The following is a 25,137-nucleotide window of genomic DNA, read 5'->3' on the forward strand; positions in this document are numbered from 1 at the left end:
TCAATCCCTGTCTCTGCCCCCTCAACCCTGTTTCTGCCCCTTCATCCCTGTCTGTCCTCAAGAATCCTGTAGGACTTTCCCCCACTGCTCCCACTTTAATGGTTTGGTGATTTCTCTGCCAGATGTCTTAGTGTGTGTGTAAATACCTCTGTAAACCTTTTCACTTTCTCTCAGTATTCTCCTTGATTATTGTTTACAAAAATAAGAGGAAAAAAAAAAAGAAAAAAAGGAAAAAAAAAATAAAATATCCAAAGCATCAAATAGGTTAGGGAGCAGGGAGATGGATCTGCTCTCCCACACAGAGCTGCCAGCTGGGAGCTCTGTAACCATCCCTGTCCTGGGCTGAAGCAAACAGGGAATCACTCAGCTTTCCCCCGGGGAGCTAAGAAAACAGGGATTTTTATCTGTGGTGGGAAGCCACACTGGAGGAGATGGGATTGATTCGCATCTCCTCGCCTTGGCCATTGTGGCTCTTCCCTTGTGCTGACAATAATTAACTCGATTGCTGCATCACGGCCCACCCTGCCCACGGGCACTATGCATGAGGGGACAGCCGGGGAGGATGGGGCGCACTCAGGGTCCTGCTGGGACACGGGAGTGTTTGAATGTATGACAAATAAAACAAAGATGCCCCTCACGAGGGGTGTCTGCCCTGGGGCGAAAGCCTTGAGTCCCAAAAATCTCCACGAGGAGACGGAAGAATGTAATCCGTGTTTATTCCATGTTTACTGCTAGCAACCAAAGCGTTCGTGTCAAAGCCGTGAAGTTTGATGGAGTGGGAGGGAGGGAGGGATCCTGGGGTGCCTGTGTGTTTGTGGGGCTCAGGGGGAGTTACTCACATTCCCAAAGACATTTCCTGCAGTCCCTGCAGCAACATCCTCAGCTCCTGCTGCTGCAGGTTTCCCCCCTCTGTTCATTTTATTTTTGTTTTTGTACCAACTATGTAAAACGTGGGTTTGTTGGTTTGGTTTTTTTTTTTTTTTATTTTCTGGAAAAAAAAATAATAAAGACCATGGGCAATGGCTGCTGGTGATGTTCTGTGCGTGGTTATTTTGTTTTGAGGAGACCAGACCCCAAATGGGGGGTGCCAGGAAAGGGGGTTGTGTTGGGAACAACATCCCAAAAAGTGCCCCAAAACTATATATCTATATATCTATATATCTATATATCGATTTATCTATATATATATATATATATATATATATATATATATATATACAAAACTATATATATTATATCCTGGGAGACGATGAATTCTGATGAAGGCTGGTTCTGGTTTTAGGAAGATGGTATTGAGATGTAACTTGCAGGTCTTGGTTTACTGGAAACTGGCATTCAGATGTATTTTATTTAATTTATTTTGGTCCTGGGTGCTTATCGGGCTGTCATGGTTTGGGTGTTCCCCGGACAGCTCCTGAAAGGGCTATCTACGCCGGGGCTGCGTCTATTATCTTGGTAATCCGAGCTCTTCAACTGTGGTTGGCAGAAGCAATCCCTGTTCCTCCTTCTGCAGCTTTTGGTTTTCAAGTTTATTATTTTATTCACACAAACATTGCTTATTCTACATTATTGTATAACTTTACACGAATCACATTATAACCTATATCACATTGCCAATCTATCCGTGCCCTGTGTCCCTTTGAAGCCATTCCCAAAATCCCGCCCCTCACCACTTTCCCCTCACGGAGCTCCCGCCGCTCTCCCCTCAGGTTCCCCGCGCATGCGCGGCCCCGCCCCCAACGCCGCGCGCTGCCCCCCGGGCGCCGCCGTGTGACGTAAGCGGAAGGGTACGTCACCCTCCGGCGGAGGCTGAGGCGGCGCCGCCGGGGCAGGTACCGGGCGGGAGAACCGGGGCCGGGACTGACCGGGGGGCAGAACCGGCGCGAACCTGGGCTTACCGGGGCGAACGGCGGGCGCTGTGTGTGTCTCTCCACCATGTCTCTCCCGCTGGTAGCCGCGTCCCTCCCCTCACGGAGCCGGCGGAGGCCTAAGGGACGCCGCGGGGGGCTGCGGGGTAACCGCGGGGTGCGGCTGTGGGTCTCCGCGGAGACGGGACGGGGTCCCGGGGCTGGAACCTCCCCGCCGTGCCCGGGCTCGCAGCCCCGTGTGAAGGTCGTTGTTTGTGGTGCCGGTGTCACACCGCGTGTGGGGCGCTGCTTGCCGTTATCTGCCCTTTAGTAGCCAGCGGTGGGTGTGCTCAGCCCGAGCCGTGCCAGGGGAGCCTGAGGAGCTGGAAGAGCAGCTCAAGGTCCAGCAGTTCCTTGCCTTAGTGTTCTGTGGCTGCAGTTATGGGTAGGGATCCCTGCCCGAGGGAGGAGGCAAAGAAAACCCGCACGGAGAACGGGCTGGGCAGTGTAATTCGATCTGGTGCTGCCCCTGGATGCTGGGATGAAATCCAGGCGTTGGGTCTGGGCTGTTTGTGCTGGTGGCACCCAGACCGTGGGGCTGTACGAGCCAGTCCTGCAGGCTGGAGGACTCAGGGATGCAGAATCTACTCTGATGACACAGCTGGAAAATGCCAGAGCCTGTTTCTGAGCTTCCCCACTGCCTGCTTGTCAAAGGACTCCCACAGACAATGGAAAGGGCTCCAGAGCAGCAAGTCAGAGCTGCTTTTTCCCAGGTGGTTTGTTTTCTTTGGGCTCAAACAATCACCTTTAACCCCTTTATTTTCATCTTCCCTTTGAAAAAGGAAAGGAGCTCTGGGTAAAAAATGTCGTGGATCAGAGAGGGCGAGCTGACCATCATAGAGAGGTTCTGTGCCAACATCATTAAGGTAAGGGATGGATTTGGGTGGATTTTGTGGTGAAGGGCTGGCAGGTTCTTCAGGGTGGAAATGTCTCTGTGGCTGCAGTGCTCTGGAAAGGGAGCATTGTTGGCAAGGGTACATTTAGTGCTGGCACTGGATGTGCATCCCTAAACTGCATCCCAGGGTGGGAGATTACTTAGGCTTAGCCTTGCAAATGAGCAAGGCTGCAGGCAGTGCTTGCCAAAAAGGAATTGTGCCGTTGCTGATGAAAGAAGGGCGTGGGAAGGAGGAAGGGAACAGAGATGCTCAGGTTGGAAATTTAAGGAATGAAACTGAATATTAGAACAAAAACTGACCAGTTCCAGGAAAATTCTCTCCTTGAGACTGATGGTGCTGACCTTGTGAGGTCAATGGGAGGCAACACTCCTCTTTGTGGGGGAAGTCCTTATGACCTTCTCTTTTTGTCTGTGAAAAGGTTCTTGAGCTCTGAAATAAAAAATCCAGCATAAACCCCTGTGTGCCCTCCTCCATGGCTGCAGGGACTGAGAGCTCCTGAGCACTGCAGCTCTTTGTGGAGAGAGAAATGGGGAGAGCAAAGCTGCTTTTCAGCTTAGACAATTGTCAGCACTGAGCTGTTTCTTTGGAGCCCCTAAACTGGGCTTGGCAGAGAGGAGAGGAGCACCCTGCTCATGGAAGCTGCAGGTTTCCTGCAGGGGGATGGCACTGCACTCCTGGAGCACTGCTGGGACAGTGCTGAGCTCTCTGTGGTGCACAGCCCTGCTCACCTGCTGCTCTCCTGTGCTGCTCCCTGTTTCCCAGGCAGGTCCCATGCCCAAGCACGTGGCCTTCATCATGGATGGCAATCGCCGCTACGCCCAGAAGTGTCACGTGGAGAGACAGCAGGGACATTCCCAAGGCTTTGATAAGCTGGCGCAGGTGGGGAGGATGTTTTGTGCCTTTGTGGGGTGGAGGTTTGAGCTGGGTTTGCTGCTGGGCTGGCATCCTGTGTTCCTTCTCTTCACTGGAGCCAGGCTTGTGCTTGGAGCTGATGTTCATCATCAGGATTCACAACTTCAGCTCCTCCCTCTCTGTGGTATCTTGCAGAGTCATTCTTTTCAGCTGTTTTTTATTCTATTATGCACTCAATTAAAATACCTGCCTTCCAGATCTCAAGGCTTTTATTTCTGTGAACAGGTTGACTTTCTTTGAAAAGGTTTTGGAAGGTACAGTATTATATAATTTACATACCAGTTGTGCTTTTCCTGGCTGGATGAGTCCCCTGTGATGGATTCTCATTCTCAGGTAGTGATACTTTCCTTCTGTTCTTTAGAGTGAATCTGAAATTCACATCTAGGGGCTTCATTTTTTTGACAGTTATTTCTTTTGATGCAGCCCTGGCCTGGTGGGGAACCACAGGAAGGTTTTACATGGAAAAGTTGTGACTTGCTGACCCGATTGTTACATTTTTTCTTCTTGCAGACACTGCGGTGGTGCTTGAACCTGGGCATTCGGGAGGTGACAGTTTATGCCTTCAGCATTGAGAACTTCAAACGCTCCAAGGAGGAGGTGGATGGGCTCATGGACCTGGCCAGACAGAAGTTCAGCCGCCTCCTGGAGGAGCAGTAAGAGTCCCCAAGTCTGTGTCCCACAGGGTGGAACTGGAGCAGGACATGAGTTGCAGGGATGTTACAAGCTGGGAGAATGGATTAAGTGAGGAGGAGAGCCTTCCTCACCTCCAGTCAGAGATTGGAGGGGCTGTGCCTGCCTGGGTGGGGTGTAGAGCTCTGTGTATGCACACTACACTCTCCCTGATTTGGGACAGCTGTGCCATCCAAACCATGGGGGCCAGGACAGCTTGGAGATAAACACAGCACAATCAGAAACACAGCGTGCCAGATGTTGCGTTCATGAAATATCAAAGCTTTGTCTTAATTTTTGGTTCTTTTAGAGGTGCCCAGAGCCTAGGGTTGTATTTAAAGCTTCCAGAGGTAGGGATGCTGATCTGTGTTCATTTCCTGGTCCTTTGGTTATGTCTGTACTCAGGAACTGGTGTGGGGAATGACCACTGTGCCTTTATGGAATGGTTTGGGGTGTTCAAATCTCAGCCAGTTTTGCACACCTGAAAACCATTTGGTGGTTTTGCCTTTCTCCAGTTCCCAGTTTTACTGAAGCTGTGGGTGGATGTTGGCACTTGTGCAGTGGAGACTGATGTGTTTTCTGTGGTCCCCACTCTGGTTGGGTGCAGGGAGAACCTGAAGAAGCACGGGGTGTGCATCCGTGTCCTGGGGGACCTGCCCCTGCTGCCCGTGGATATCCAGGAGCTGATTGCCCAAGCTGTGCTGGCAACCAGGAACTACAACAAGTGAGTGACACTCAGTTTAAGGAGCTGATAGCTCACATCTTCCTCCTTTTCATGAGGGCTGGGACTTGTCAGACATGCTACACCTCTTTTTTCTTTGTGGTCCTACAAGCACACATCACTGTCATCTGCTGGACCTTCCCAGGATGAACCTTTCACATCCTTTCCTCTTTGCAGGTGCTTTCTGAATGTTTGCTTTGCATACACATCGAGGCATGAGATCAGCAATGCTGTCAGGGAGATGGCCTGGGGGGTGGAACAAGGACTGCTGGAACCCAGGTAATAACTCCTGGCTTTCTGTGTGAGGCTTTTGGATGAATCCTGCCTGTCTCACCACTCACACTGCATGAGAAACCTCTCAGAAGCCAAGTGGCTTTTAAATAGATCTCATTAAACCAGTGTGACTGGAACAAATGACTTAAAGTTACTATGCAATGTTTGGCTTTTATTATTTCAGTTACTATGGTGATAGATACACAACCAAGACAGTAGAGAAATTAGGTCTGTGTCTTAAGTTAGTTTAAATGTGAAGGCAGATTTTATGCCACAACAATTGGCTGCTTGGCTGACAGTCTTAGCTATGAGGTCAAACAACAGATGAATCATGAATGCTGTACTGTTCCTCCACCCTGAAGGAGAAGGAATAGTTTCACTCTGCTCCCTGCTCCAGATGGAAGCCCTCACAGTCTGCTTCCACCACTGTGTTATGTTTCAAAGAGCATGGAGTGGGATGCTCTGGGGGCTGAAATAGCACTTGGAATAGCCTGTAGAGCAGACAGAAGTGTCTGTCAGAAGGAAGCTGATGGCTGTCTGTGCTTCAGCTCCACCACCCAGTTTTAATTTGCGGCCCCTGAGTTTCCATAAAACCCCTTAATTCTGGTGTGTGCCACATCCAGCAGGTTAGGAAGGGGGTGTAATAAACTGTGTGTCTTTTCCAGTGACGTGTCTGAATCCCTGCTGGATAAGTGTCTGTACACCAACAACTCCCCTGACCCAGATCTGCTGATCAGAACCTCTGGAGAGGTTCGCCTCAGTGATTTCCTGCTCTGGCAGGTAAAGTCTTTGTTTTCTCCTTGGCGTGTTCCATCTTTACCTCAGAGAGTGCTGGTCTTCCACTGACTCCAGGTGCAAACTCTGAAACTCCTCCTGCTGGGGTTAGCTACCTTCCAGGATGGACTGACTGCTGGGGCACCTCTGAGCAATCTGTTTCTTGCAGATCTGTGTTTGCCTGAAATCATGAATTCTCATCCTTTTGCTTCTCTCCTCACCTTTAGATAATTACTTGTTTGTAGAGAAGAGTTGAGTGGAGTGCCAAAACCCAACTGCCTTTAGGCAACCACATCAAACATTCCCATTCCAAATTATTTAATTGGCTAGTTCTCAGAAGTTGTCTGGCCTGAGCTGTGCTTACCTACCAAGGCATCCCCTCTCCTCCCCTGGTTTTGGGCACACCTATACCCTGGGTGGTTGTTGATTCTATGAAATAACACTTGTGGTAGAGGAAAGTCCTGTTAAGTGTTGGATTGTTTTAGCAGTCATCACAGGAACATATTTACCTGAAACTGTGAGGCACTTGGTGGCAAAAATAGGTTTTGACTTGAAATCTTTCATCATCCAGCTCAAGGATATCTTCAGTGCACCACAACTCTTGGCTTCATTAAGCAGTTTAAATGCCATGAGTGGGCAGTAAGGAATATCAGGAGATGTCATTTGAAGAATGGCTTAAATGTCATGTCCTGATCCTCAGTTCAACTGTTATTCCCTTAGCCTTTGGTACCCCAGTGTTGCTATTTTAGGTTTTTTATAAGTCTGTGATGCTTAAGCTATTAAAAATACCTCTCTGAAGACCAACACAGCATTGGAAAGGATTCTGCTGATGCCTTTGCAGGAGTGGATGCTGGTGTCCTAGCATTAAAAGCTAATTAGAAGGACTCTACACTGTGCAATTTCAGACTCTCCTAGCTGTTTTTTACCTCACTTTAAGTAGAATCTGATAACACAGCATAGGTAAAACCTTTGTGGGCAAAGTGGCATAGTTTGCCCAACAGTTACATCTTAATGACTTTTTATTTTTTTATCAATGATTAAATTGTTGATCTTGCTTTCTGCAGACATCCCATTCATGCCTGGTGTTTCAATCAGTCTTGTGGCCAGAATATTCCTTTTGGAACTTGTGTGAAGCTATCCTTCAGTTCCAGATGAACCACAGTGCTTTGCAGGTAAGGGAGCCTTGGGGAAGTGGAAATCCCAACCCCATGTGTTACCTGCACAGCAGCTGCAGATCAGGTGAGAGGCTGCAGAGTGGGAGCAGTGGTTGTTAGTTAAGGTCTTGTTTCAGTAGCAGCTCATATGTTTCTCCTGCTGTACCCCTGTGGCTTGCTACAACATCTTGGTGTGTGGCCAGACTCCTCTGCTTTCAGCAAGACCAAAAAATATCCAGTCAGCACTGTCTCTGTTCCTCATGGCTCATTCCACCAGCTGGAGCATCTGTCCCAGACCTCACAGTCCAAGTGAGCACTCCTGGTCTGCTGCAGGGTGAAATCTGTCAGTTCAACTCAAACAATTCAGCAGTGCTGTGAGCACACTGGAGCAAGCAGGGAGTACTCACAGCTCTTCCTCTAACCCCACTGTTGTTTTTAGGGATTGTAACAAGTGGGTTTAGAGTTTCCTTTCTGGGAGCTGAAAGGAGGCTGCCTGAGCTGTGAGTCTGTGGACAAATGTCCTCTTTCTGCTGGTCCACATGTACCTGCTGAAGGGATTGTTCCTATTGCTCACTGACATTGTTCCTCTCCTTCTAGACCTGTTGCTGTCAGCTCTCCGTGACCTGATTCTGGTACAGCTGGCCACTTCAGTAGTGAGATAGTAGTTTGGCTATTTTTAAGCAAAACAAGTGTGGGAGCTGGAACTGTTGATGGAGAAATGTGGGGGACAGCAGCTGTGACTGGCAGAAGCACCTCAGTGTGGCAGCTCTTAATCTCCACTAGATCTTGCTGCTGAATGTGTCTGTTCCTTAATTATTTGGGTCCTCTTTTTAAAGACAGGCTTTACGTTGCCCTTTTCTACCTTGAGGGACCATGGTCACCCCTGAGAGTTGTCAAAGAGATTATAGCCAGTTGTGGTTATGGCTGAATTTAATCAAATGCAGCCAGTCTGGCAGCATCCAAACTCTCCACGGTCCTTAACCTCTTTTGTTCCTATTTCTGGCCCAAGCCTGCCCTTTTCCTACCAGCAATTCATTGTATTAGCACAACTAATGGCAGTTCACCTTCTGCATGAAGAGGGAAGCAAAAAAGGCAGTAGTGTTTGTCATTGCCATGAGCTTGGCCTCTGTCTGGAACAGTAAGGTCACTGTTCTGACTTTGCTCCTGGTGCTGGTTTCTGACAGGCAACAAATGCAGCTTCTGTTCCCAGCTATTCTCATCTTTTCTTAGTTCTGGTTGGTGGCTGGATGTGTTCATGCCATGCTATTATCAAGGTTTCTCATTGTCCACATTTGTTCTCTGGTCAGTTTTCTCCCTGTAAGAGCCACTTTACAGTGTCTGAGGCTGCCCCAGGGAACCCTCACAATTGTGCAAAGGGAGGGCTTTTCCCTCAGAGGAGCTGCGATTTAGGAGCTGGCCTTTCTAAATTTAAAATAGGTGATCTTGAAATCCAAAAGAGCTCATGAAGCAAATTCTCTTGGTGGAAGGGCTGGGGCTGGGGGGGACTTGCTGAGGAGCCAGGATGTTTTACAGCAGCTCAAACAGCATCACTTTTAATGGCGGCCATTTTATTTCCCAGCCTGTTGCTCAGCAGGAGTCCCAGGATCAGCTAGACCTTGCTTTTGGTACCTGGTGGAGCTCAGGAAGGAATGCAGGTGTTGGCTGGGCAGCTGCCCCTGCAGTGCTGAGCTGAGTCTTTCTGGGCAATAAACAGAATTGCACTTTGAGGGTGGAAAATTCTGCTCAACAGGCTGATGGTCCTTGCAGTTCAAATCAGCCTTGGAGTGCATCCATTCACTGGGTTTGCTGGGGATATTTCTGTTCACATTCCCAGCACAACAAAAGCTAATTTGCAGAGCCATAGCTGCCTTGGGTTCAGGAAAAGTGTGGGGATGAGTGAGTCAGGCTCTCCTTAATTATTCTTTTTACTTGTTTGAAAGACCAGCATTTCCCAAGTGTGTGTGTGTCAGTTTATGTCACAGTGACCAGTTTTTAAAAATAGAACCTTAATATTCCTGCCTGCTGATGTGTTTTTGCTGTTGGAAGCTGCAGGCCAGGACATGTGCAATAAGAAGAAATCTAAAAGTGATGTTCTACCACAAAATATTTCAAATACTTGAAGGGTAGACAAGGATGGCTTCTGCCTTTGCCTTTCTTCTGCTGTGTCTCGAGCCAGTACACTTAGATCACAGAAATTTGGGAATGCTGAACTTACTCCTGCTTTTGTTTTAAAGCTGATTAGCTCAGTACTGGATCATCTCAAAGAATTGACCTTTAAGTCATGGTTTGGAGTCCCCTAAAACTTTTCTGCAGCCAGTGGAATAGGATCAAAAATGCTGTGATCACACTGGTGAGCATAAGGTTGTGCATGTGTGGGGTTCTCCTGTAGCTGTTCCTCTCTGATTGCAATACCTGAGGGTTTTCCTACAATCTCTCCTGACTTTTAGCTGTTCTAACTAGGAGCTAATGCTCTGAGCAGAGTCCTGTCTTGGAGGGGAGGCCCAGGAGGATATCCCTGTATTTTTTGTGACCAGGCTGCCTCAAGGTGGAAGAGGCAGAGCCAGAGCCAGCCTTGAGTGACCCTGCAGAGGCACGGCCAGGCAGAGGCTGCTTGTCTGCCCTGTAGCACAGGTGAGCTGAGAGGCCTGGGAAGGCTAACCCTCACTGCTTTTCACTCCAGAAGGCCAGAGACTCCTACCTGGAGGAGAGGAGGCGGCAGCAGCTGGAGAGGGACCAGGCTTACGTGAGCAAGAAGCTGCAGCAGGAAGGGAGCTCGTGCCTCGGGGACCCGCGGCGCCGGCGCACGCTGCTGCAGAAATGCACAGCTCTGCGTGAGGAGAGGATCCAGGGCTTCCTGCAGGCCCTGGAGCACAAGAGAGCAGACTTCTTTGAGAGATTGTGTCCAGTGTCTGCATGACACAGGTGCTGGGCTCTGGGGAGCACAGTTCAGAGAGAGCAGGGCTGCTCCAGCACCTCCCGTCCTGCCCGGGGCAGGGATGGCTGCTGGGAACTCTCCAGGCTCTGCTGCTGCTGCTGAGGAAGGTGGAGCCGTCCTGTGTCACCTCCCTGCCTGGGGACAGGTACCTGCACCTGCTGGGTCCTTGACCAGCCAGGTGTTCTGGTGACAAGAAGTTAACTGCAGTGAGCCTCCATCCAGTTCTCTGGTTCCTCCTGAACTGGCCCAGCCAAACCAGTCCTGTTAAATCAGTCTGGGCTCCGATTCTCTCCTTGGCTTTGCAGTAGGGAATCTTCTGTTGAGATATCCTCTGCTGTCCCATCAAGAGAGCTCTGCTTTCTGCAGGAAGAGGATTGTTCCTGGTGTCACTGCCTCCTCGGGGACAGCATCTTGTGTTTTCTCCACCTGACTCTGGCTGGGTTGGATGTATCCACTCCTGGTTTCCAGAGAGTCAAAGGAAGGGTTCCCAACCTTGCTGTACAGAAAAGAAAAAGCTGCTCCAAAGCTTCAGCAGGTTCTGAGATCTCTCCTGAGCAGTGTATGTGGGGAAAACCCAGGTGCAGAAGGTGCTGGTATTGGACCACACTGACCTCTTGAGCAGGCAGGAAAAAAGGATTGGTTAGGAATGAACCTCCTCAGGAAGTAAAGGAAATTGGCTAAACAAGGTGATGGCTACCATATGGCAAACCCTCTCAGGGAGTTCCAGGGAATGAGGGTGGGTGTAATTCAGGAATACAGTAGCCAAAAAACAACCTCTGACCCAAGCCAAAACTGTTCAGAAGGGCTGCTTGGCTGATATTAAAGGGAGGGGCCAGAGCAGCTGTGGAGTGTTACTTGTTCTCAGTTTTCCATTGGCAGGGAGATGGACAAGCTGATTTCCAAGATTGCTTCTGTCTCTGATTCCTCCTGGTTTCCGTCCCCATGATCAAAGTAACTGAAAATGTCTTGATTTTTGCTCCTGATGCAAAAATGTGTGGCACTGCCAGCTGTTGCTGGGTTTGAAGTGTTTCTTCTTGCCTCCAGGTGAAAACCACAAAATGCAGATTTAAAAGCCTTGTAAGTGCTGCACACTGAGCACTTGGCCTGTGATTGTGAAGAGAAAAACTGTGTAGTCAAACTGGGAATAAAGTATATTCATACCAAAGCTATTTAAAAAATAACCTGAATGTTTAAAAGTATGTAGAGCTGCTTATTTTAAGGTGTGATGAAGCTGGAATCCAGGTTTAATATAATAATATTTAATCTGTGACAGACTCCTCATGTGAATCCTGTTAGCCTGGGAATGTTTTGAAGGTTATTTTTACAGTGTGAGCAGTTTGCTGACACCCCAAAGCCTGCCTGAGTGAAGCTGTGTGCAGGTACCACCTCTTGAGTAAGTAACATACAGAATTTGGATAAAAATGTGCTAACATCTGTTGATTTTAAGCTTCTTTTGCTGTATTTTATTTTCTCCATGTTTCAGGAAACAATGGAAGCAGTGTACTTTCCATGAGATGGAAACTCTCCAGTCTGCTTTGCCAGGCTGATGAGACTCTCCTACTCAAGAAATGCATTTTTGCCTTAAGAACAACCAAAAAAAAAGTTTTTCCATAGTGTTATGACTCCACAGGTGACGAAAGCCACAGTGGTGGCTTTCCACAAAGTATTGGTCCTGTTGCAGGTGAGGTAAGTGAGGGATCTGGTTTATAAAATACTTGTATGGAAAGTTTTAATCCATTCTATAAAAGGCATTGCTGGAGTAGGGGAGGAGGAAGAGTCTTTCAAGCAGTGGCAAAAGGTTCCTGTTACCTGACTTTGTACAGTACACCTGCATCAGTTATTCCAGTAAATTCGATTCCAGTTATTTCCCCTGTGAGCCTTCCTTTGTTAGAGGGTAGGGATGAGTTACCTGGGCAAACTCCAGAGTTTGAGGAGTGAATCTGTGGGAGTAGAGCCACAGGCTTCTGTCAGTGAGAACTGAACCTCCATCATTGATATTTTTGGGTTAAATATGGGAGAAATCAGCTTGGCTGGAAAAATGTTCAGCTGAGGTGTGAAAAAGCCTGAGTTTACATGGGCAGGGAAGGGGGGAAAGATTGGGGTGTTTTTCTGGATGAAGTTTACCTAAAAAGTGAAGAGTCTGGGGCACAGCGAGGTGGTGAGGAAGATCTCGAGTTGGATTTGTAGCACCCGGGCTGTGGCAGTGCCAGGTGAGAGGAATGTCCCCTCTTGGAAGGAGCCCAACTTCCTCAGTCACTTGGCACAAGCGGCAGGCACCTGTGTGAATTGATTTAACGTCATTTTATGGCTTTTTAACATTCTTCTCTCTCCTTGCAGCACCGCCGCCTCCCTGGGACCCAGCTCTTCGTGTTCCCCGTTTTCCCAGGGCCCGCGGCTCTCGCTGGCGCCCCGGGAGCCCCTCCGGGCGCGGGGAGTGCTGAACGAACAGCTCCGCTCACCTGCGCGCGGGATCGCGGAGCTGGTGGTGTCCCCCTTTCCTTGCACATCCCAAATTTTCACCTTTTCCCCCCCTATTTTTTAAATTATTTTTTTTTCCCTTCCTCCCCCACCCCGGCGGGTTTCCCGCGCGCGCGCACGGAAGGGGGGGGGTGAATGGCGCGCGCGCCGCCCCCTCCGCGCGCCCCCCCCCCCAAACCCCATCCCCTCCCTCCCCGCCTTGGCCCCACCCCACGTGACCCCCGCGGGCCAATGGGCGCGCGGGGCGGCGGGGATCCGGCTGGAACCGGTTGGGCCGCGTCCGGCTCTATATAAAACTTTATAAACACCCGATTCCAATTAGTGGGGTCGGGAGCAGCGCAGCCCGCCGGGTAGAGCCCCGCCGCACCGCTTCCCCCGCACCGCTTCCACCGCGCAGCGCCCGCCGCCCCCCGCGCCCAGCGCGCCCGGCTCCCTCACCCCCGCCTCCCTCCCTCCGCCGCCTCCCTCCGCCCCCTCACGCCGCCCAGCGCGCTCCGCTCTCCCTCACTCATACACACACACACGCACACACGCGCGCGCACACACACGGAGCCATGCCGAAGAGAAAGGTACGTGCAGCTGCCGCCCCCCATTCCCGCTGTCCTTTCCCCCCCACGGTGTCCTTCCCCCCCCTCCCCCCGCTCCCCTCACGGAGCCGCCTGTGGGAGGTGGGGGCGGGACTATGCGTTCCCTCCCCGCTTTCGGGCGGTAACGGAGGAGCGAGGCCTCACCGGGGGTGGGGGCGGCGCGGGGCCCGTTACCGGCGAGGCCTGAGGGGGGCCGGGGGTGCGGGAGGGGCCGGCGGTCGCCGCCGGTCTGAACCGGTTGGTTTTGGCGGGAGGTCGGTGTAGGGGAAGGGGGGGAGGGGAGCGCCGGTGTGGGGCGGGAAAGGGCGGGAAGCGGCGGCGGAGCTTTGCCGCCAAAACGGCGGGGGCGGGAGAGGGGCCCGCCCTGAGGGGGCAGCGGTGCCCCCGCACAAACTCCGCACACCGCCCGCGGAGGCGGCGGCCCCGCCTGGGCCGTGTCCGTGCGGGGCTGTGCCCGGCATCCCCCCCCGGCCCCGCGGGAGGGGCCGGTACCCGCCAGGGTGGGATGGGGATGTTCCCCTGGAGATTTGGAGGGGGGGTTCAAATAACGGCTGGGGACTGGGGATTCTCTCCATCACTTGTCCCTGCAACCTGTGTCTCTGTGCCCAGGCTGAAGGAGAGACCAAGGGCGATAAGGCCAAAGTTAAGGATGAGGTAAGAAGTTGAGTGTTTTGAGAAAGTTGGATCATCAAGTGTTTGCGTTGGAAGATGGGGTTAAACGTCATCAGAATAACTGGGGAGTAAGGGAGAGGGTTGGACTCAATCGAGTCTGAGTTTTCAAACTCTTAACTGTTTTTTAACCATGAGAAATCTACTTTTAACCATGAAAAATCTACTTAACTATCATTAATTATTAGTAATTTCAGTGGCATAGCCTCATGCTTCTTGAGAACATAGGAAAAACTAAAAACTGAAGAACTATAAAAATAAATTCTTGGGGCTTTCTACTTTGAGAAGAGAGCAAGTTTGTGATATTTTGAGAGTTGGTATTCCATGTGATTTCAATAGAGCTGTTTTCCTTTTCCAACAGCCACAGCGGAGATCAGCGAGGTTATCTGCTGTGAGTATCCTCTTGCTGGCCAGAGATGTCACAACACTTGGTGGTTTTGCTCATGGCCACTGGGTGTGTAAATGCTCAGAGCTGAAGGTGACAATTTAAGTTCCTGCCTTAAGGACCTGCCCCATTGTGTGTTGCTATGGGAGTAGTAAAATAATGGACAAACCAAATAACTGCTGCAGTTTGAAATGTTTTTATTTGCTTTCCTAAAACTGTGGCTGCCCCTGGATGCCTGGCAGTGCCCAAGGCCAGGTTGGACAGGGTTTGGGACAGCCTTGAAGACAGTAGGAGGTGTCCCTGCCCATGACAGGGGCGGCACTGGAGGAGCTTTAATGTCCTCCCAAGGCAAACCCTTCCATGAGTCTCTTAACACAGTTTTTCTCTCCCTTGCAGAAGCCAGCTCCTCCAAAGCCAGAGCCCAAACCTAAAAAAGCAGCTCCAAAGGTGAGTTGTCAGGGCTGTTTGCAAAGGTAAATGGGTGATGAGGTTTGGCATTGCCTGGCAATAATAACAACAACTGACAAACCTTTGGTTAACAGCTGTGCAGTGATGAAATGGAGCTGAACTGGAAACTTGCACATTTTACAGAATTTGCATAAAAAATACCCAAGTAAAGACTTGACACTTGCTGTCAATTCCTAACAAACGAACACTGATGTGCTGTGTTCTTTGGGGCCAGCACCCCTCACTCAGGGGTCTGGCTGCTGGGAGCTGACAGCAAATCTTGTCTTGCATTTACAGAAGAGTGAGAAGGTGCCCAAGGGGAAGAAGGGAAAAGCTGATGCTGGCAAGGAAGGAAACAACCCTGCAGAAAATGGAGATGCCAAAACAGACCAGGTATCCCAGCAGCTTGTCATGCACCAGGATTGATTCCTTTCCCTCCTGGGGACAGGTCTTGGCTTGTGGCAGCCACGAGCATTGCTTGCGACACTTAGCAGGGCTGGGGGTGTTGGTAAAGAGTTAAAGTTGTCTGTTTGCCAGGTGATGTTGCCACATGGAAGTTACTGTTCTGTAAAGTTCACAAAGCAGCTTCTAAGTTGTGCTTTACGGTGCCACAGATGTTAAATTTGGTTTTATTAAAAATTAGAGCTCTGCAGCCCAGAGAGGATTTGTTCTGCTCAGGGCTTTGCTATATAGAAAAATGAGTGTCCATTTTTTTTAATGTGTTGACTTGTTCCCCTTTTCCTTTTCAGGCACAGAAAGCCGAAGGTGCTGGTGAAGCCAAGTAAAACTTGTGAATTTTTGATAACTGTGTACTTCTGGTGACTGTACAGTTTGAAATACTATTTTTTATCAAGTTTTATAACAATGCAGAATTTTGGTTTACTTTTTTTTAAGCTATGTTGTTAGCACACAGACTGCTTCATTGTTGTGTTCTGGGGGGGTGGGGGGCAATGGGGACAAATGTCACTTAGTCTATTTCTCAAAACCTAAATTTTAATAAGAAAAGCTTTTGCCAGTCCCCCAGTTTTTGGAAGAAGGGCCCTTCCTGCAGGGAGGAAGAAGGGATTCCCCCGTGCTGCGTGTCAGTTCTGTCCAAGTGAACATCAAAGCTCCCAAGGTGCTGTTTCCTGCTCCAAATCCCAATGCCATCAGTTCTCCTTTGGTGTCCCCCTGTTCACCCAGAGCCCATCACTCCAAACCACAGCAGAACTGGCATTTTGGGACACCACGGTCAGATGCTCTGGATTTCTGGTGTCCAGTCCGGGATACACTGGCTCAAAAAGGAGCTGCACTTCCTCTTTTCTATTGTGGATCCTCAGATAAAGAAACCTGCCTTTAAATTTTATTTTCTCTCAAAGTCAGGGTGGGTTTGTGCAGTTGTCAGACAACGTACGGATGTGAACGTGTCCACCCTCACTCTAAACTTTGCCCTCTACAAGTGTGAGCTGAACATTCTTACGGTTTTTAGCAACTTCTCCATTTTAGTAGTCCACAAAGGGAGGGGAGTTTGACAGTTGTTGTAAAATGTTGCAGATTGTAGCCCATGTCCTGCCTAAAATTACCATGATTGTTCATGAAAAGTACCTTTAATAAAGCTGGATACGGTTTGGCTTGGACTGTTCTTAATGCTCTCTAATTTCTCTTGCCTTTAGTTCACTTTATGTGGTTTAGGAACACTTGCTTTGTGCATGTCTGTGTTTGTGTTTTCATTCAGATAATTAATTGTTGTAATTCACACCTGAAAAGCAAGATTCCCTTACCTAAAAGTGAGGTTTCCTTGCCTAAAAGCTAGATCACTGCTGGAGGTTTTTAGAGCCTTGCCTTGCTTGGAGGCTGAAAATGGAACATGTAAGTGAATCTACTGTGATAAATGATCTTTATTTTCTAAAATTTAGCGCTGTACAAAACAGGGAGGAATTCAGTGATCTTGCTGCAGTGAAAAGTGAATTCTGGTGAGCTTTCCTTGGGAGTGAAACCAGAACTGGCTCCATAAAACTGATGATGTGTTACATTTCTGCACTTAACTTGAATATTGTTACTCCTGCTAATCGAATCCAGATCTGACTGGGGTAGTGACTAAGCAAGAGACGAGATTTTTTTGGGTAAAAATGCACCGTTTTTATAGTTGCTACTTAGACTCCAGAGCAGAGCCAAACCCAAACCCCCCTGTGTAAACGTCTCCCTCAGTAACTGTCAGATGGAATATTTTTTCCATCTCTGCTTGGCTTTCCCTGGGATTTCAGTGTCTGTTTGTGATTAAGTTCGGTGACCTGTTTCAACCTGTGCTGATTTCAGAGGGAATCCAGTGAAAAGGAGCAGGGCAGAGTTTCACGTGCAGAAATTTCCGATGCTGGGAGTGCTGGAAGTGCTCAGGAGCGGCTGCACGCACAAAAGGCAGTTTGGGATGCACCCTAGGAACTGCTCCATCCTGTGTTCCCATAGCTGGTATGTCTAACAGAAAAGAAATCATGGTGAATAATCTTGTTTAATGATTATTAAACCCCACCCAGAGACAGCCACCAAATCTGAGCACTTGCTGGTGCAGCTGGGCAGCGCGACGTGGCTGTGGAAAGGAAAATAATTAAATCTTTTAAAATTAGAAAGTTTGAAATAGCCTGCCTTGCTTTTGTAGAGTCTCACCTTGCTGGGCATCTACAAATGAACAAGTACTTCCAGAGGAACTAGGTTGGAAGTGGCCAAGTTGCCAGCTGGAATGTTCACTTGTGTCTGTCACTGGGTGACCTCTTCACCCCCAGTCATTAAACAAAGTGCTGCTAATGAAGGGGGATCTCAGGGTTGCTCTTTGTTTAGAAGTTACTCCTTAACTTCATCTTTCTACCCCCAGTAGCCTGTGCTGACCTGTGTGGTTCCTTGCAGGATGTTTTCTCCAGCCAAGCACGAAAATAGTGATTTTAAGTGATGTTTGCCACCTAGATTCCTCTGAAAGCAATGGATACTTTCAGAGCTGAGGTTCCCACTGGATGTGCCCTGCACTGCTGGAGTTATTGGCCTGTTGGGCTTGACTCAACAGGCAGGGCTCATCTATTTCTCCTTAAGCAAATAGAGGCTGAGGGATGCTGAAGCCAGTAAATCCAACTAATTAGCTGTATAAATTAAAGCTGGGGAGCAGCACTGAGCTGCAGCCCGTGCCTGGTTCATGGTTAGAGGCACCACAAATCTGCATCGCTGCCTGCCAGAACGCCTGCTAAATTGTAATCATTTGACATGGAAAATTGTCTCTTGTGTATCTGTTGGGAATGGGATTGGTGCTGCCAGGTGTAGTTAGCAGTCTGGTCTGTTGGGTGGGCTCTGCAGCAGCAGGGCTGTGTCCTGCTGGAGCTTTGGGGAGCATCACAACCAGAGTCCAGAACATCAGCACTGGCACCAGGATGGCAAATGAGTTCTGTGCTCCACAGCAGGCCTGAAACCTGGGCACCAGTATGGGTTAAATCCATGCAATATTAGGGCTCTGCCACTAAATTGTTTCTCCATCTATTAATTTCAGCACAATCCACCTGGGCCCAAAGTGCTGTTGTCATTTATTTGCCTCTTAATAGGTGAAGTTGCAAAGAGTGGCCAAGTTCTGCATGGGGCTGAAGCCTTTGGGATGCTGGAAGTGGATACTGGAGGGGATCCTTGCTTTGCCAATACTTCAGGATTTCGCTGAGTTTTTAAGAAGAGTGAAATTACTCATCAATTATACAACAAAGTCTCTGGACTCCCCCTAAAGCAGTGACAATTAAACTGAGCAGAAGCTAATGGGAGCAAGTTGCCAGCCAGTGGTCACTTCCAGACATCCTACAGAGCCACCTTTACCCAGCCATGGATTTATGTTAAACTGAAAGTGGATTGGGCTAAAAACCATGAGAACAGGTGAACTGCAGTCAGGAGGACTCCACACAGCCCTGCTCCTCCCAGTACAGCTCCCTAGGATTAACAGTTTTGAGTTTCAGAATCCTTTCCCCTTGCAGCAGTTTTCCTTTTGCCTTCACAGAGCTCAGTTCTGTTTGGAAGAAGCAACAGTATCCTGCTCCCACCCCTGAGCCCTGCCACCGGTGGGCTGAAAGGGAACAGGGAAGGAAAATGGACTGAATTCAGTGGGTGCATCCTGAGGATATTGAGTTGCAGGATCATTTGTGTCAGAAGAATCACACAGCTTGATGGCACAGGGATTTCATTGTCCCTAAATCATCCCAGATATGGTAATACCATACCCAGGGACTAATATTGCTGACTATAATTCCTGAGAAATGGCACCTTCTCCTGCAGTTGGTGGAGATGAAATGGAGCTTGAGTTAAACTCCCAATTTACAGAGTGTGCCCATCATTTGTAAGGGATGGGAAGATGGCACAGGGGGAGCTGTGGTTGAGTAAAGTTGATTGAGGCTAATAAAGATCTTTAGTAAGTTGTCTTTACAAGATTTCTGATGTGAAAGATCAGGCTTTTAAAAGGCCCTTTATTAAAAACTGTTTTGTCTTTTTCTTTTTTATTTTTAGCATTTTAACCATCTCATTACGAAGGGAGCCAGAATCTATGGTGTGGCAGAAGAAACAGGAATAAAAAACTTCAGGGAATACTTCCTAAATGTGAGATCTTTTAAAATGCATTAAAGCCTCCAAAGAAAAACACTTCACTGCCTTAGGTACAGCAAACCAGCCTGGAGAAAGTACTTGGAGAAGGTGGAAGGAGCAGTGCCAGGGTGGCTGCAGGTGGCCCAGGGCTGGAGCAGGTACCACAATTCTCTGCATTTTGCTGGACACACAAACCCCAAATGAAATTTCTACTTTTCCCTTTCTAAAGAGATTTGATCGTAGATCTAATTCTTTCTCACTCAGTTATCCCATTGAGGTTACTTTTGGATTTTGAACAAATTTCCCTGCAGCAGCAGCTCTCCCCTGCTCTGGAGTTTGTTGGTTGCTGTGCAGAGGTGGATCTATGTGGCAGTCTTAGATTAATATTAATCTGCTTCCTCTGGATTACTATTTTAGCATTGCCCAGACAGATTTTGTTTGCTTTTATTCTAATGAAGTGGTGTCTTGGTGCTTGGTGGAATTCAGTCTCACCTCAGCACAAGAGCTGAACATTCCTGTATTGGGGGTTCTGAGTGTAGCCCGAGGACTGGTTGTAAACTTGGGCAATTAAATTAGCTTTTCTCATAGTTTCCTTCTCACTGGAGATAATAGCAGAGGTTGTTGCTGTGCTGGGGGTGTTTGATGGATGGGTTTTGCTGCCCTGCAGCCTGGTTGGAGGTGCCCAGGTTTCCCTGCCATACCATGATCCAGTTAACTTCTGTGCTGCCAAGCCCCATAGAGAAAAAAATCCCTTGATCCTGAATGAATTGCTCTTGCAGAAAATACCCACGATTTCAGAGGCAAGCTGGCTGAGGCACCTTGGCAGGGCCAGGTTGGGTTTGGCACCCTCACCCCGGGTTTGTGCGGGGCTCTTCAGCTCATTAACACGGTGTCATTAGCAGCCTGTTCTTCCCGCGGCCACACGGTGGTACCAGGAAACACGGAATGGGGCTGGGAGGCCAACAAGTGGCAGGTAAGGTGGAAAAGCAGCTCAGCAAACCTGGGGAGGCTGCAGCCTGGGTTGTCACAGTCTGATGAGCATTAATTGCTTCCAGAAGGCAGGAGCAGCTCTGCCCCAGCAACCTCCACCCTCTGCCACCTTCAGAGATCAGGGTTGGACAAACTCCACTCACCCAAGCCCCTCTTTCCAGCTTGTGTTATAACTTCACTCAAAATCCAGACTTGCTCAATTCCTCATCCCTTTACAGGCACAGCTGACATTGCAGAGGAATTTATCCGTGTTACATCAAACCTTTGCACTTAGGCTTCCCATATTCTATTTTAAGAATCACTGGACCATTCCTTTTCCTCCTCAGGCCATTATTGCAGCTGCTGTGGCACATGTCCTGAAAGTTTGAGCCTAAAACTAGAGCTGCCACTCTCCATCTCATCTGTCCTCAGCTTGGAAAGGGATACTTTATCCTAAACCCAGATTTAAGTAGGTAGCCTATAAGGCTGGTCTCTTCTAGGCTTGTTGGCACAAGCTACTTATATCAGACTTGCTGAATCTTCAACCTGAGATCACAGCATAAGTGGTGATGTTCAAAGAAATATTACTTTAGTTATTGAAAAGTTTCCTGTGCTTTTTGCGTTATTTCATTTTGCTTTTGTCTTCCAGTATTTGAGTGTGTGCTTTTGCTCTGCAAGCCAAATTTAGGAAATTGAGTTGTAACATCTGTGCTAATCTCCTTAAAAGTCTAACCAGAGTGATTTTTCTGGTGCTGCAAAACTCTGGGCTCCCTTTGCCAGCCAACAACTCTTACCTGCACTGTATTAAAGACTCTCAGAATGATCCCCTGTGACCTGTGTTGTGCTGAAGCAGTTCCACCAGTTGCTGGTTTTCCTTCACCTTTCCCATTCCCAAAAGCCTCAGTCCTTGGGTTATCTCCTCCAGCACATGCTTCCCATGTTTATCTTTTCCAAGGATGGTGTTGAAAGCTGGGAAGGAAGTGGCTGCTTCCCAGAGCTGGTGAGATTGCAGGGAAAGCACTTGACACCCTCATGACACTTCCTTGAAATGGATGCAAAACGGAAAGGTGAGCTCCTGGTAAGCCAAACTCATTCCTCTTATTCAGTTCTCAGTGCCTGCTTGGGACAAGGGCTTATGCATTTATTGGATAAAGTGGGCAAACACCCAGAATTACTGGGGAAAAAGGAGAAGGCAGAGATTTCCAGTCACAAGTGTAAATGCTGTGGCAGGGAGATGTAGCAAATGTTGAACCCAAGTGGTTCAGGGACATCTGAATGTGCTGTAAAACAGGTACATTTTATTCAGTCTCCATTGAACAGGCTCTGTCACCATGCCCTGGTAGCTGTAGATAACAAACCTGCAGTGATTGTTCTGTGATCAGGGAAATGAGCAGGCCAGGGTTCCACCCATTTGCAGTGAATTGTTGGGAGTTTGGTTTAGTGATTAACTTAATGAGTGAATAACTTCCATCAGCAAAGCAGGGATGAGCCAGCCTTCAGCTCCTGGGTTGTGTCTGGGGAGGAAAGGCCAGGCTGGACAGGGCTTGGAGCAGCCTGGGACAGTGGGAAGTGTCCCTGCCCCTGACAGGGGTGCAATGGGATGAGCTTTAAGGTCCCTCCCAATCCAAACCTGGGATTCTGTGCAACTCTGGGATTCTCTGAAAACAATTGCTGGTTTAGCCCAAGCTGGGAATGCTGATAAACCCTTCCCCCCTGCTCCTGGAGGAGGTGGGGCTGGCAGCCCCCACTGCAGGGACTGACGTGTGCTGGCCCCAGCTACGTGATATCCTATCCTGGGAGGCTGCCCTGCACACAGGAGCAAACAGATTGTCCAAGATAAACCTCCCCAATGTCAGCCCAAGGTCCTTGTCACATGCTCAGTGCCCGGGGCTGGCTGTGAGCACTGCCAGCCCTGTGCACCAGCATGGGAAGGGCAAGGTTGGGTTTGGGGCTGGGATTCCTGGGAAGCAGAGTGTGAGCAGGTGGTGTTGCACAAGCAGCAGAGGTGAGGGCAGAGCTGTGCTCTCCTCGTGCTGCTGAGCAGCTCCCCCGTGCTCTGCTGCCTTGTGCAGTTCCCTGTGCAGTGCTGGGCTCTCCTCACCAGAGGGAATCTTCCTCAGCACCACCTCTCCCACTCGCAGCTTCCTCAGGATTTTGGCATTCACAGCACCCCCCTCATCTTGCACTGGGAGGAAAAATCATTTTCCCTCTGGCTGGTGCAGGAGCACGAGGGGTAACTCACACTCTGTGTGGGCTGCTTTGCCTTGTTTTGAGCTGCTTTGCTTTCCACCCTAAGCCTTTCACTTCACTGAAAGAATTAATTCCTTAGCCCATAGTGCTGATATTTAAACCCAACTGGTTTTGTCTGAATAGTGATGGTATTTAAAGCCATGCCTGTGTCTTCCTTCTCTGAGAGTTTGTGCTGGTGATCTTGTGGAAGGGACATTTATCTGGTGGTGATTGACTCCCATATTAACTTCCAACTGGCAAACAGCTGCCAAAAAACTGTTTTCCATCTCTGTTAATCAATAGTCCTTTTCAACAAGTATCTGGTGTTGCAGAGAGCTAGCAGTTAATAGCACTTTGATTTTTATCTGCTTTAAGGACTGTAGCATATCTTATATCCAATAGAAGAGTTTTGTGACATTTATTATCCATTTCTGACACACTGACCCTTTTTCCATCCTGCCTTGTGCTGGGCCACTGCCACAGGACATTTACCTCTAACATTTTATCAGTGCCTGCTTAGGTTGGGGGGGAAATGATTCTGTGCAGACTGTAAATAGAAAAATGAGATGGCAAGTCTGGCCAGCAATTTCTGACACCAGGCTGGGAGGAAAGGATGAAAGGACTTGTTGCAGGTTCCAGTTTTGCTGTCACTGAAGTCAGCAGCAAATCCAAACCACCTTCCAGGGCTGTGCAAACTGCCCACTGCCTCTGGCCAGATCTTTCTTGGCATAAAATAACATCCTCTGAAACTTTTATCTACCCATTGGGTGACAGGATACCTGATTAATCAAGTTTTTACTTTGTAAATTACTGTTACTCAGTGGTTGGGGATGCACAGACAGCAAAGCAAAGGCAAGTGAGAGGGGACATCCTTGAATTCTGAGACATGAACTTGGGGACACATTTCTTTATAGAAGATCTTTAATCCTGAGTGATAAACATCATCTGAGCAGCACTGCCCTCCCTCTCACCATGACAAGAGGAAAGGCATAGCCACAAGGACGTGGCTTCCATCACAAGGGTGCCCACAAAGTTTAGAGGAAGAAAGATAAAAGTAAGTTCTTGCTTTTGTTGCTAGAATTTATCTTTTCTGAGCAGTTCTGCTGTATGACAGTGAAATGAGAGCAGCACACAAGAATTGGGCAGGTGGATTTGGAGCCTGCTAGTGGGAAACCCTTTGGGCTGAGCTTGGAGTGCCTGGAGGAGCACTGAGAAATGATTCTGCAGGAGGATTTTTCTAATGGAGGATCAAGTGTTTCCTCCCTCAGCAGCAGAGGTGTGAGGGCTCCTGGTAAATCTCCCAGAACAGCTCCAAGCCTCTCCAAGAGAGCCAGGAAAGGCCCAGCTGGACAGTCCTGAGACTTGCTGGTGAAAGAAAGAGCAATTTAAGAGTCACCAAAGTACCAGCCTTGCATTTCTGCCCCATTTTGTGTGTGCTGTGAGACATGCAATGCTGCAAAAATCCAAGAGCCTCCCTAAGCCCAGAGTCTGTTTGTTTGGGGCTTTTTGGGATGCTGATGAGGAACAGATAGATTTTCTTTTTCCAGGGAATCGAGTTTCTGCCCTCACTGAAGCTGTTGTGCCTTTTGTTCAGCTCCCAACAAGGAGCCCATTGAACACTCTGGATTTGTCTCCTACCTGGCCCTGAAGCCAACTGAGTCATTCCTGTGCTCTGCACTACCTGAAGCACTTCTAAAATACAGAAACAATTGGTATTGGAAGAGAACTGTTGCTCTCTCCCTAAATGATAAAGGCACCTCTTTTTCCCATCTCTCCAAAAACTCATGCTTGTGTTATGCCTTTTTAGCAGATACAATCAATCATTAGACCAAAATATTCCTGGCCAGGATAATTTCTCATATTTTGGAAGTTTATTTTTGTGGTTGTTTTGGGATGTGGCTTTTAAAGGCTGGGCCTGTGCAGTGGTCTCTGTTTAGTAAAGGGACTGAGAAGTGAAATGCTGCCAGTCATATATTGATCTGAAACCAGAAATAAAGTCTGGGGTCCCCCTTAGGAAAATGGATTGCTGTGGTGTTTGGGCTTCCCATCAGGATTTCTGAAATTTGCTTCCAGTTCTCAAATGGTATCTTCGTTTTTTCTGTGGGGTGGTGGCATCCCCAGCTTTGGGATGGGCTCATGGGGAGCAGGTACCTGTGTGTGCCTCCTGTGCAGCAGGACCAGACTTGCTCCGTTGCAGGATGTCAGCTCCAGACCACAAACACTGCAATGACATTTTCCTCTCCCTGGAGCTGGAATTCTGGTGAAATGTGCTTTTGTTTTCCACTCCCCTGTCTGGAGAAAGTGGGACCTGTGTGCTCTGGAAGCAGCACAAAACCCAGGGTATCATTTTGTATCCACTTAAAAGCCCCATCATTTGTTTACAAGTTCTTAAACCTAAAAGAAGCATAAACCCTGACTGTACTTAGTGCTGTGTTTACTCAGGTTTCTGCCTCCTGGGGGACAGTGCAAACAGCCCTGGCAGCTTCACTTCTGTTTACAGTTTCTGATAGTTTTCTCTTTCATGTTTTCACTCCCTCACATAGCCCTACACTGAAATAAG

The 25,137-nt window shown here is 48.6% G+C and overlaps 2 protein-coding genes across 3 annotated transcripts; both read left to right on the forward strand.

Annotated features, from left to right (window-relative positions):
* Positions 1-1,755: 1,755 nt before the first annotated feature.
* Positions 1,756-11,687, forward strand: DHDDS (dehydrodolichyl diphosphate synthase subunit). The gene is made up of 9 exons (XM_056509242.1): positions 1,756-1,832; positions 2,690-2,773; positions 3,566-3,682; positions 4,226-4,368; positions 4,992-5,108; positions 5,283-5,384; positions 6,044-6,158; positions 7,217-7,324; positions 9,987-11,687. Exons 2-9 carry the CDS (start codon positions 2,711-2,713, stop codon positions 10,221-10,223), a joined length of 1,002 nt encoding a protein of 333 aa, XP_056365217.1. The 5' UTR covers positions 1,756-1,832; positions 2,690-2,710; the 3' UTR covers positions 10,224-11,687.
* Positions 11,688-12,096: 409 nt separating this feature from the next.
* On the forward strand, positions 12,097-16,423 carry HMGN2 (high mobility group nucleosomal binding domain 2). Of its 2 annotated transcripts, none has more exons than XM_056509244.1 (6): positions 12,097-13,288; positions 13,916-13,960; positions 14,337-14,366; positions 14,757-14,807; positions 15,105-15,200; positions 15,557-16,423. In XM_056509244.1, exons 1-6 carry the CDS (start codon positions 13,274-13,276, stop codon positions 15,590-15,592), a joined length of 273 nt encoding a protein of 90 aa, XP_056365219.1. In that variant the 5' UTR covers positions 12,097-13,273; the 3' UTR covers positions 15,593-16,423. The 2 variants fall into 2 exon arrangements, with proteins under 2 accessions (XP_056365219.1, XP_056365221.1); XM_056509246.1 differs by lacking the exon at positions 12,097-13,288 and adding an exon at positions 13,490-13,560.
* Positions 16,424-25,137: the final 8,714 nt, after the last annotated feature.

Source organism: Oenanthe melanoleuca, chromosome 23 (assembly GCF_029582105.1).
Source record: "Oenanthe melanoleuca isolate GR-GAL-2019-014 chromosome 23, OMel1.0, whole genome shotgun sequence".
Lineage (NCBI taxonomy): Eukaryota > Metazoa > Chordata > Aves > Passeriformes > Muscicapidae > Oenanthe > Oenanthe melanoleuca.

Bases quoted from the DNA above. Each gene is read 5' to 3' on its own strand.
- DHDDS (XM_056509242.1), top strand. From the start codon at position 2,711: ATGTCGTGGATCAGAGAGGGCGAGCTGACCATCATAGAGAGGTTCTGT. The intron at 4,369-4,991 runs GTAAGAGTCCCC...GGTTGGGTGCAG, and splicing joins AGCCGCCTCCTGGAGGAGCA to GGAGAACCTGAAGAAGCACG. The intron at 7,325-9,986 runs GTAAGGGAGCCT...TTTTCACTCCAG, and splicing joins TGAACCACAGTGCTTTGCAG to AAGGCCAGAGACTCCTACCT.
- HMGN2 (XM_056509244.1), top strand. The intron at 14,367-14,756 runs GTGAGTATCCTC...TCTCCCTTGCAG, and splicing joins GATCAGCGAGGTTATCTGCT to AAGCCAGCTCCTCCAAAGCC. The intron at 14,808-15,104 runs GTGAGTTGTCAG...TTGCATTTACAG, and splicing joins CTAAAAAAGCAGCTCCAAAG to AAGAGTGAGAAGGTGCCCAA.